Below are 12,340 nucleotides of genomic sequence, written 5' to 3'. Positions count from 1 at the left end.
GGGTTAACGGAGGGGCCAGCCAGTTCTTGCCGGAAGACATTCAGCCCGAAGGTGGCGTGTGCGTCATCAGGGATCATAGAGCAACCCACCCGGAGGGCATCTCGAATGATTCGCTGAGAGCCCAAGAGAAAGATGGGGGGCAGGGTGTGGGTGAAGAAGGTTATTTTTGTCAGCAGGTACTTGGAGCATCAGAGTTGAGCTGGCAGGTGCTGCTAAAATTGTCTGGCTGGGGTGCAGCCGGCTGGGCTCATCCAGGGCCTTGGCACCCTATACAAAGGTGACGAGCCCTTCGTGGGCTGATGGGACCAAGCTCCTCTTGCCTGGTCCAAGGGGAGCAGGATGTTTAAGCCGGATCATCCTGTGGCTACAGCACAGGTCACCCATGGGCCTCCAAGAAGCAGCCTTGAATCGGGAGGCTGTGGTCCACCCTAGTCTGTTGCTGCCCCTCTGGGTGCCCGGACAAGCCCCTGGGCCCGGCTCCTTCACCGTGGAACGAGAGGTCTGAAGAGCCCTGGCTTAGGACCTGGTCTTCGGTATCAGACCAGACCTCAGTTTTGCTACTTCTCTTACTTTGGCTACATGACCTCAGGTGGGGACGTGCTCTCTGAAGCATCAAGACCTTATGCTTAAAATGGGGACAAGATTCGCCTGGGTGGCTCAGTCGGTCGAGCGTCCGACTTCGGCTCGGGTCACGATCTCGCAGTTCGTGGGTTCGAGCCCCGCGTCGGGCTCTGCGCCGACAGCTCGGAGCCTGGAGCCTGCTTCGGATTCTGTGTCTCCCTGTCTCTCTGCCCCTCCCCTGCTCATGCTCTGTCTCTCTCTGTCTCTCAAAAATGAATAAATGTTTAAAAAAAATTTTTTTTAAATGGAGACAAGATTGGTATCTCTAGGACTGTTGTCAAGATTCAGTAAGACGTCTCACCCTTCTGTCTCACTGTGAGAAATAAGTCCACCGGCCCAATCAGAGGAGGGACACTGAAACTCAGAGTACAGTGGAGTGAGGCTTTAATCAACGTTCTTGCAAGAGCGGGTGTCTGAGGGACAGGCACACCCCGGGGCAGTTACAGCAGACAATTTATCTCCTAGCGTGAAGTCCCGCCCCTGGTTCCTCATTGGCTGAGGACTACAGAGGTTACAGCCTCACTCAGACCACGTCTATGCCCATGTAAGGCAAAAATCAGTCTCATTGGAACAGAGGTACATTCCCTGAGGTGACGCAGAGACTCTCAGTCCCTCCTCCCTTTGTTCTTTGGCACACGCTCATCGCAAAGCCCGCGAAGATAAGCCCGAGAAACGGAGAGGGGAAGAAGAACCAGGAAGTGAAGTGTCTAAGCGTTTGGGGCTCCACTGTGGGGGGCTGGGGTTCATACATATTTCCAATAGGTTGTAAGCCTACTGTTAAGGAGACAGCACAGCTTTCACCTGGCATTTCTGAAAATGAACCCTCTCTCTTACTTCTTGCACTCACACATAGTTGACGGTGTGTCAACCGTAGGCCGGGTCCCGGGAGCCGCTTTACGGACCTTGCCTCCTAGTGGGATAGATAATGTAATCGCGCCTCGCCCGTAATAAGTGTTTAATTGGTCTTCGCTGTGGTTACTCATGTCATTGCCAACGTTCCTGGCAGCTCCCGAATCATTCTGTCGTGTGACTGGTTACTTAGGGCTGGTGGAATCGATACAGTCACGTCAAAGACATTTTTCCCGGAGGAAAGGGGTGACGGGGGCAGAGGGCTTAGCCAGCCTCCTCCAGCCTCACTCCCAAAGCCCAAACTGTCTCGTCTTCATCCAGAAACAATATGCCTGCTTCACAATCTCAAAAAGTGGTGGCTGTCCTTCCTGGATGACCGGGGGCGATAACCACAGCCCACGGTTCCCATTCTACCGATGAGGAAACGGAGGTGTGGGGAGTGAAATGATGGACCGGAGGGCACCCAGCTAGTAAATGGTGCTCAGCCCCGGATGGTCTGATGCTGGAGTCTGTCATGCCACCTTTCGACCGTGGCACGCGTCTGTCTGCCTCCTGTGGGGGCCTTTTTTGGGTCGTTTTTTGTCCCTCAGTCGATTTGTTGAAATTCCAAACAGGTTCTTGTAGGAATTTCAGCGGAGACACTCTGTAGAGCCACAGACGGAGGAAAGGCGTGCTGGCTGTTTGACAGGGGGCGTCAGCACCTCCTGCAAAGCGAGGTTATTGCCAGAGGTCTCTGGTGGCCCTCTTAACGTCGCATGCCCGGCTTTTTTGTTGACACAGTTGGCCGTTCTGTTGACCAGGCAAGGCCCTGCTCCGTATTCGTACATCATATTATTGACTCTCAGCCCTCCAGGGGCTGGAAGGAATTATCTTTTCAAACAGAGTAAGGAATCGCAACTCCCCACTGCCGCAGGAACCTGACCGGTCGAGACAGTGGTTCTCAAACTGTGTCCCCGAGAACCCTAGTGTTCTATTAAGATACCCCAAGAGCTTGTGGGGGATGGCGAAGGCTGAGAAGGGGTCCCGACCCTCTGCTCCTGCCAGATCCTAAGTGGCATCTCTTTGATGTGTTTTAGAAGTTGGGTTTGAGCATATGATAATTTGGAAAATCACGATTTGCGGCAAGTGAAAAATTCTTATTGAGGCACACGCGGCTTAGAATTCCTCGGTGCCCTCCTCCCTCTGTAAGAAAGCAACCTTGATGGGTACATGGTTTCCAGGATGCCTGCTGGATACAGGTCCAGTGTGACCCCAGGCTGAGCATTTAGTGGATGGGTCCCCCTCCTGTATCCTCTCTTCTGTTTCAGGAACCATCTGCGGGGACTGGAGAGGTCCTTCTATCCATCAGCTATCTCCCAGCTGCCAACCGCCTCCTGGTCGTGCTCATTAAGGCCAAGAACCTCCACTCCAACCAGCCCAAGGCGCTCCTGGGGAAGGGTGAGTGAGAACACACTCCCTTCTTTAAATTCGTATCTGTTTACTCCTGGGCCGATCCCTCCATCGGGCCCAGGTGTGAGCTGCCTGGAGCTTCCTACGTTCCAGATCCATCATGAGAGGAGCCAGTCTTACCCACGGGTCAGAGGAAGCCAAGGATAGGACCGTAGCCACGGACTGGAGCATCTGGGCTAAGAAGAAACTTAGCTTAGCCCATCACCCACACCCAGCTGGACTCACCTCACCAACTGGTGTCTGGAAGGCTAGGTCCTCCTGTCTCAGCTGGCCGTCACCGTGTGCCCCATGCACCCCCCCCCCCAAAGCCTCTTCTCTCTTCTCAGTCTTTGTCAACCTGCCACCCCCACACCAGCTGAGTGCGGATGCTGGCAGAGGGTGTGTGGGTGCCTGGGCTGAGGCGGCCTGAAGCTTCGGGCATCTGTGCCCCATATACCCAAACAAGCATCTCTTCAACATTCTGGAAGCCTCAGGTTTTGCTTCTGGATACCCCAGCACAGACCCCGAGTCTGGGGACTGAAACGGGCTCTCTTGTCAGGGCCGGAAACGTAGCAGTATGCTGCTTGGACCCAGAGCCAAGTGCTCATAGCAGGGGATAAATAAATAGATATTTATAGCAGGACACAAACTGAGAATTGCCACCGCATTCATTACCTTTGAGCAAACTATTTGGGGCAAAAGAAATCAGAACTGGTTTTGCCGTCAGATTCCTGAGCCAAAGGCCAGAGTTCAGTGCTTCCTCTCCTCCCCTCCAGACAATTCTTTGCCTCCTACTCTTTTTTTATTTGTATTTATTTATTTATTTATTTATTTATTTATTTATTTTACAGCTCCTGTCAGGACAATTACAGCACAACACTTTGTCTCTCAAATCTATCGGCTGAAATAACAAACTAGCCCCCCGGGGATGATAATTATAGCAATAAATACCGAGTAACAATTATTCTCACATTAGCTTCGGGAACCTTGACAAATGAAAACATCATCCGGGTCCTGAGCCTTGTGATGTTCCGTGAGAGCTTGTCCAGTGACCTGTGCCGCTGTCTTGGGGGACAGCTCCATCGGTGCGGTGCCCCTGGGGGGCCAAGGCAGTGTGCCCTCGTCCTCCACGTGAAGCCGGGGCCCTCAAGTGAAATTTGTAAAACAACGGAGGAGAAGACCTTCTATCTTCATAATCAGCCAGAACGCTCGCGTGGACAGACCAATGGGGTGAAGCCATGGGGGTGGCTTAGTTTTTCTGGTCCGAGTTTAAAAATCAAGCTGAGCTATTACCCTGGGCCTGGTTTGACGTGGGACCTGAAGACGCGTGGAAGGGCTCAGGGCAGGTGGTGGTTCTAGCTTGACCCAAGCCTGGGCCACCAGACGAGCACCCTGGATGTACTATGCTATTGGGTGCTTTCCACACCCTAAGTTCTAAGTTTCCACACCCTAAGTTCCACACCCACAGCCTAAGTTCTGTGGAGGCAGGAACCTCTGCCGTATGCCCCGGTCTAGTGCCACACGGGGGCCATTTAACAATTGAATGAGTGCAGGGCCCGGTGAGAGCGGGGCGTGCCCAGAGGGAGCCTCGATGCACATCTTGAGCCGGAGACCCCGTCTCTCCAGCCCCGAGGGGGAGCTTCATCCTGGGCCCGCTACCCGCTCCCCCCCCCCCCCCCACCAGCTTACCCTTCTGTCTCTCTCTTTCCCCCAGATGTCTCTGTCAAGGTCACCTTAAAGCACCAGGCTCAGAAGCTGAAGAAGAAGCAGACCAAACGGGCCAAGCACAAGATCAACCCCGTGTGGAACGAGATGATCATGTTCGAGCTGCCGGATGGCCTGTTGCAGGCCTCCAGCGTGGAGCTGGAGGTGCTGGGCCAGGACGAGGAGGGGCAGAGCTGCGCGCTTGGCCGCTGCAGCCTGGGCCTGCACGCCTCGGGCTCTGAGCGCAGCCACTGGGAGGAAATGCTCAAAAACCCCCGGAGGCAGATCGCCATGTGGCACCAGCTGCGTCTGTAGCCAGCTGCCTGGGCTCCTCCCTTGTCGGGCACAGCCCCGCCCCTCCAGCCCCGCTGTCCTCCGCGACGTCTTCTTTGTGCCCCATCCTCATCCCGACACCCGGGGGACAGATGTGTTTGCAAAGGCCAGGACCCCGCCCCTCTCTTCTTACACTCTCATTTCTAAAACATGAGCGAGGCAGGGCCGGGGGTGGACACCGGATATTTGGGTCCCCCTGAGGAATGCGTTTGGCTCCTCTGTGCCGTTGAAGAGACGCCTGTCAAATACAGCCCACGGGCAGGTTTGGCCGGTGGGGGGTCCGGCCGGATGCAGAGAAAGCTTAAGGTGGGGAATAACGTGCGGGCAGAATGTGGCTCTTTAAAAAGAGGCGTTTCAAAAATGATGGAGGAAATAAAAGTATCCTGGATCAACTCGGAGAATCAGGGATTGTCGGGGTGGGATGAAATCAGCATTAAATCACGCCCCCGGCCCGGTCGCGGCAGGAACCCAGCAGTTCTCAAACCTTAGCGTGTAAAGAGTCACCAGCACATTCCCCGGGCCCACCCGTCGACCTTCCAAGTCCATCTTCCCGGCCGAAACCCAGGCACCTGCATTTTTAACCAGCACCGACGGGTTTTGATGCCGAGGTTGGACCACCGCATTAGGAGCAATCCCTTCTACAGCATTCCGGACAGGTTTTTCGCAGTCCTTGTCGGGGCTGCAGTCCCCAGGGGCAGCCAGTTCCAGTGCAGGACATCTCAACGGGCAGTGTGAAATGTGGGAGGCCTCTCCGTTTCTTTCATTTGACTATTTTAATGCTTAATATTTTCATCTGTGCCCTTCAGATCCTGTTCTGGGGCTGAATTCTGTGCTTTTTGTTCAATAACTCCCCATCGTTTTATCTCAAACTCGGTCCACGTTATACTTGGGGACATCTTCCGTGACGAGCCTGTTCGTCACGAGGCACTAGTTGTCACATCCACCGACATCACCCAAGTGACCCTCTGAGACCGATGCATCTCTCAGCATGCCAGCCCTTCCAGGAGGAATTGGGGGGGTGGGGGAGGGGCGGGGGCACATATTAACTTAGTCTATTATGTCTGGCTCCGTAGATGTGGAGAAGGAAGGCAACTTGAAAGAGGAGAGAGAGTCTTTTGAGAGTGTGCCTCCCTTCCTGAATTTTCAGGGCCTGTCGCTTGAATCAGTAAGTAACCAGCAGCCTGGGTTTCAAATCCCTACCTTCTTATTCCAAATAGCTGTCCACATCGTCAGTTAAAGGATGCGTCTTGCCGAGCAGGTGGGATATTTGCCCGTGAACCAGGATCCCTGGGTTCCGTGGTTGGCCATCTGTAAAACAGGACCAGCAACACGGCAGTTCTGTATCTGTGAATGAGGTGGTAGATGAAATAGTGCTCCGAAGCCGTCGGCATTCTCTGGCCAAAAAAAACAAACTCTCAGGCCACCCACAGATCATCTTTACGCTTCAAGATGGCAGCTGATGATGACTGGAAAGCGCCAGAACCATCCCCAGGCACTTCCAGAACCATGGATTCTGCAGCTGAACTCTGCTACGGGACATCCAAACTCTGGGCTTTCAAATGTCACCCGGTCCTGTGACCCCCAAGGGACCCTGAGGCGAGGTGGGTAAGGGCCGTGCTTCTTTCCCGAAACAAGTCAGGCCATGCTTGGCCTCTCCCTGAGAATCTGAGCAGGGGCCTTATCACCTTCTGTCACGATCTGCCCGTCCCGTGCAGAAGTAGAAAAGCATCCGAAGAAACAGAAAAAAATATCGGATCCCTGTTTAATTGGAAAGGCTTTCAGAATTGGAGATCTTGCTCATTAAGGTGGACCACCCCCCCTGCCAAGTGCTTTTTAGGCAAAGCATTTGCTAACGATTTCCTATAACACGTTGTTGAGGCTCCCCTCACGCCCTGGTCTGCCTGTTGGGGTTGGCATAGCCACAAGGAAACAAAACATTTCCTACGTGAGCTGACCAGTCTTCTCTTCTTGGCAACATCCGCTACTCCAACGGACAACGCTCTGGATTCTAGACTTAAAATCAGGAAACACGGGTTCTACTTCCTTATAAATCTATGCACCTGCCTCACGGTCGCACTGAAGGATGTTTGAGGTGGGCCGGAGAGGGCCTCTGACGCCAGAAAGATCAACTCTGCCTCTGGTCATTCCATCACGAGGCATCCGTTCTTTGTATCTCAAGCGTTGCGCTTTCCAGAATCCAATCTAAAGGCTGCCCCAGTAAGAGTCAAACGCCACCGTAGCACATCGTAATGTCACCACCACCTCACGGAGCAGGCCTGCGCAGAACGAGATAGGTTTTTGCGGGAGGTTTTTCACCTGTGTGTTCCGAGGACCCAGAATGAAGCTAGCTGACGGGCCCCCGATAAGTATCTGTTGAGTGAATTAATGAATGAAGGATGGATAGGGGGTTGGCAGGAAGAGACACTGCGAGTGACACAAAAGTCCGTCTGTCCTGAGTGCTCAATGGTAAAAGCAGCAGACACCTCAGCCGTCGGCCTGAACATTCACATGTAAGTGCTACCATCCACCTAATGACAAATCCCAGCCACCTGTACGTGTACCTAGTGACAGAAGAGACTGTAACGGCTGTGCTTTTCCAACAAAATTCCGTCTGGGTGCATTTTCAATCGCCCAGAGGTCCCAGACCGCCACGTCGACAGGCTTCGGCGATCTTCGCCTCCGAGTACCTTGTAGCAGACACACGTGCAACTCACCCCCCCAATTAGAGTAATTGGGCCCGTGTGACTTCGGCCGATCATTTCTGAAAGGAACACCTTGTGCTTGGCCAGGGAGCATTTTCGAAGAAGGGCATGGAGCGAGATGGAAATAAGGCGAGAACCCATCTCAGAGCGGCCTGGGGCCCCCAAGGTGACCTGGATGGCGATGGGAGTCCGCCCGCGTTCATCTGTGACTCCGCTGCTTACATCAAATCAGTGTGTATTTGCTGAGTGTCTATTGCGCGAGTCCTTGTGCGTGTCCGTCCATTTCAATTTGAGATATGACTCTGGGTGTGGGTTAAGTGACATAGCGCTCCAAATGAGGCTGGGTAGAGAGGGTAGGGTTGGAAGAGAGGCTCCCCGGGGGCAGTTCCTTTGGGGTGTACAGGAGTCCTGGAGGGAGGCAGTCCCAGCCCGAGCCAGATCGAGGCGAGGACCCCCCAAAAGACAGACGTAGTCTTCGTGATTTGTTTCTGCCGCCTGTGTTTGCTGTTGTCAGTGCTAAGCGTGTGTCTGTTTCGCAGTCATGAACTGAAGTACAAAAAGACGCATGAGACGTTGTAGTCATACGTCTGGTGTCACATTGGGGAACACCGACCTTTCAATGGTAAATAAATAATTTCCAACCAGGTCAGGTGCCTGGTGTCTTGTTTCTTTCTTTTCACTTAACATTTTAGACCTATATGCACAAAAAAACAATCCGGTAAACACTCATAAGCCGCTGCCGAGTTTTATAAAACTCGACCAAGGTAGTCAAAGTCCTCTGAAGTCCTTCACTCAGGAGACCGCCGTGTTTCTCCCCCCAAGCATTTCTTCGTCCTTTCGCTACGCGTGTATGTAAACCCTGAGCAGCGTCAGAGTGTGTTTGCGTGTGTTAAACTTTGTTTAAATCGCATCCCACTATTGCCCCCCATCCAAATCGTTTTAAGTTTTGTTTTGGTTTTTATTTACTTATTTTGAGAGAGAGAAAGAGAGTGAGCAAGGGAGGAGCAGAGAGAGAGAGAGAGGGAGAGAGAGACTCCCAGGCGGGCTTCGCACTGTTAATGCAGAGCCGGACGTGGGGTTTCATCTCATGAGCCGCAAGATCATAACCTGGGCCAGAATCAGGAGTCGGATGCTTAACCGACTGAGCCACCCAGGCACTGCCCCCCGCCCACATTAAAATTTTGAGCTTGATCCATGCACACCCATGTAGCTCTAGTTCATTCATTCACTTGTTCACTCGCTCATTCATTCATGCATTTGCTGCTGTATAACATTCCATCGTATGGAGATGCCAGAATCCCATCCTCTTACTGACGTACGTTTAGATGTTTCCTTTTTTTTCCTATTACAAGATTGCTGTGGACATGCCTGTGCATATCCCCTCGTTCACATGCACACGTTTCTCTAAGATATGTACCTAGGAGTGAGTAGAATGGCTGAATCATAAAGTGCTCTCTGTGTGTGCATGTGCGTGTGTGTGTGTGTATGTGTGTGCCTTGATGGCTTTGCTTGAGCATTGAATCAAAGGGGCTACACGCAAGCAGGGGTACTGGCCTCTCGGGGCTCTGACTTCATTCTTGAGAAGAAAAAAAATTAGGTAGGAACTAGAGAATTCTTTCCCTAACATCCCCAAAAGAAACACTCCCATCATTGGAAGATCAGTGCAGCAGCCAATAGTCCTCTTGTGCTCCAGAAGGTGGGCAGGGACAAGAGGACTCCCGGAGGCCCGTCACCATAGGGCCTCCTGGTGGCCACTGCGGCCCTGGCCTCTGGAGGAAGAGCCCCTGGCATTAGGCAAAGTCTGGGGCCTGAATTTCACAGTCAGTAGGGAATCAGCCAGGGCTGATTAAAAGCAAAGTTCTTATAAAAGATAAATGATCCATGAAGAAAACCATGAGATGTCTTTGCTTTCTAAGGCTGCGCATATAATTCCTTATTTTATATTATACACATATTTATTATATTTTAATGACAACCTGGATGTTTATTTTCGTAATAGAGTAGGAGAAGTAGGTCCTACCCCACAGAGCCAAAGATAGACTGTTTCCCAGGTAACTATGAATATGGCCCACTAGAGCCCCAAACGAATATTTGAGACTCTGGAAGAGGGGAGAGGAGTTATACAGGGCTTATAGAGTTCTATAGAGTTAAACAAGCCTTATACGGGGCTTTCCACTGAACCGCCTTAAGTATAAGCTCTGTCCCTGCAGAGGGACTCAAGTCTAGAGCCCTGCATTTAGGAGCTAAGAGCCAGCAACCCAGCATGGCTATGTCACTTTGTGGCCTTGGACAAGTCACTTGCCTTCGGGCCTCAGTGTCCCCATCTGTAAAATGAATTTGCACCAAACGATCACTGACTTTAAGGTTTTATGATCCTGTGATCGAAACTGGCCACAACGTACCTTTCACACACATCTTTGGTCTTCCATATCATACATAAAACAAGCCAAACCCATGTACCTGTGTACCTGCCCTCTCTGCCCCATGCCTAGCATCGTCGAACGGTCCCTCCTGACATCCACCCACTCCTCGAGACGATATACGATGTCACCTGAGGCTCCCGAGTCAGCCTCTTCTCATGTGCTGGTGGTAATTTTCCACCCAAGACTTTCTATTTCTTTTTTATAGCCAGTCGGAAGCACCACCATTCCAGAAGCTCAGAACCCTAGCATCTGTTCTGTCTCCCTTCCAGGGCAGACACCTGGCAAGGCTAGAGCCACAGGATGTGCTATGGATAGATTTAGGGGGTTGGGCATTTTCTTGTTGCCAGTGTTGAAGAACTGCCCCCATCCTCCCCTCCTTTCCCTCCTGCAGGTGAGCCAGCACCTGAGTTCCTTGGCACGAACCTCAGAAGCATCCCCAAGCTAGAGATGGAGGCAGACACCTGCCTGGGAGGAGGTGGGAGGAAGGCAGTCTTGGGGCCGGAAGCCAGGCGATGCCACGGAAACCGGTCCAGTGGTGGCCACCATGTGCTCAGGGCCCCGAGATGGTTCTTCTTCGGTCGGGTGTGGTCTCCCCTAGAGCAGCCCAGACCGGAGCTCCTTCTTGGTGTTTCAGGACAGCTCAGCGGCAACCGGGGGATGGCAGAAATCCTGCTTCAGAAACCCAGGCGCTCAAGCCAGGGACAAGCAAAGAGAAACTCGTTTTTCCAGCCCCAAACAAACAAACAAAATCTCTCTGCAGCCTTTTTTCCCTTGAAAGCCAGGTAGGGTGAGCTGTTGAAACAGGAGAATCTTCCCTGAGGCTCTCTAGACTGAGAAGGAAGAGGTGACCCCCATTCAGGCAGAGGAGTCCGTTCCAGCTGTCCTCATCCAAGGTGGCCCCAGTAATTCCGGGTGAAAGGTGATGGCAGCGGGGAAGCACACACCGTTCTGGCACCTAGGTCATCCTGATCTGACGATAATGACGATAAACAGCATGCCGTGGACCACTGCTCTGTGCTAAGCGCTGAAGGCACAGACTCAGATAAGTGACCTACCTAAGTCTCACAGCTTATAAGAGGTGGGGGGGGGGAGGGCGCAGGGATCCAATGTGGTGTCCTCTAACCCTAAAGTCCAGGCTCTGACATACAGCCAGTGGCCAAGCGTCTTTATTGGAAAGGTAACTTAGATACGCACACAGTGGCTTTAAAATGCTACCTGGAACCACGGCCTGAGAATTACCAAGCTGGAAGGTGCTGGGAAGTTCTCTTTGCTCGGGGAAAGAGGGGACACCTGCCTGGATTGGAAGAGACCATTATTCAAGGGACAAGAGCCGGTGGGAGTGGAGGGTATTTCAAGTAGGCACCTCAGGGGCCACGTCCAGCTTTGTATAAAGAAGAGGCTGAGTCAAGGCCGGAGATAGCCGGGGGTCAGGTGCAGAGTCATCCTGAGCAAATAGAGAAACTCATACAGGGACAGATGAAGTGGAAGCATCCAGGACTTCCCCTGTGACCAATACAGCATTAATGGGATTATACTTTTATCAGGTGCTGCGTGAAGTCATTTCAATAAACATTGATTAAATGCCTACTATGTGATATTAGAAACTCTCCACTTTTTCTTGTGGGCTTTACAACCTAGAGGGGGAAAACCAGACATAGAAAAATCACACACAGGCACACACAGCCGCCCCCACCCCCAGACACAGAGGCAAACAGAGATAAGGGTCTTGAAAGAAAATAATTACGGGAGGGACAACGGGCGGTGCCTCGAGGGTGGCTATTTAGAGACAGAAGACCTCTCTGAGCAGGTGGCATTTTAGCTGATTCTAAAAGAGGAGAAGAGCTCAGCCATACAACCACCCTGGGGGAAACCATCCCAGGCAGAGTGCCCCGGGGTAATGGGAGGTCCTGAGGCAGAAAAAAGCTTGGTGAGCCTGAGGAACAGAGAAGGGAGGTGTGCCTGGAGCCCCGGGCAGAGGAGGTCACAGTCTGAGGCCAGGAGGTAGGCAGGGGCTAGACTGTACAGGGCCATGGTCATGCTCAGGCCCTTGGATTGAACTTCAAGGGCAATGGGAAACCACCGGAGAGTTTTAAGCAGAGAAGACGCCATGACTAGACTTGTGTTTTCAAAAGATCACTGTAGACATTGTCACATAGCAGCCCCTCGGGTCTCTGGGCCACTAGTCAGTGTCCTGCGTCATCTCTCTGAGGTGAATGCAACTTGTCCTTTGATTCTTGGAGAGGGAAGTTAGGGAGCAACTGGAGAGAAGGGGGAAGGAAG

General features: G+C 52.4%; 1 protein-coding gene across 1 annotated transcript in view; it reads left to right on the top strand.

Annotated features, from left to right (window-relative positions):
• SYT13 (synaptotagmin 13) overlaps positions 1 to 8,277 on the top strand; it is a 40,994-nt gene extending 32,717 nt beyond the window's left edge. The window contains exons 5-6 of the mRNA XM_042958640.1: positions 2,778 to 2,907; positions 4,613 to 8,277. Of these exons, the coding sequence (XP_042814574.1) occupies positions 2,778 to 2,907; positions 4,613 to 4,917 (435 nt within the window). The 3' untranslated portion in view covers positions 4,918 to 8,277. The remainder of the gene's footprint in view (positions 1 to 2,777; positions 2,908 to 4,612) is intronic.
• Positions 8,278 to 12,340: the final 4,063 nt, after the last annotated feature.

The sequence above is a fragment of the Panthera tigris genome, chromosome D1 (assembly GCF_018350195.1).
Source record: "Panthera tigris isolate Pti1 chromosome D1, P.tigris_Pti1_mat1.1, whole genome shotgun sequence".
NCBI classification, from domain to species: Eukaryota; Metazoa; Chordata; class Mammalia; order Carnivora; family Felidae; genus Panthera; species Panthera tigris.
This window is presented reverse-complemented; position numbering and strand designations above follow the sequence as displayed.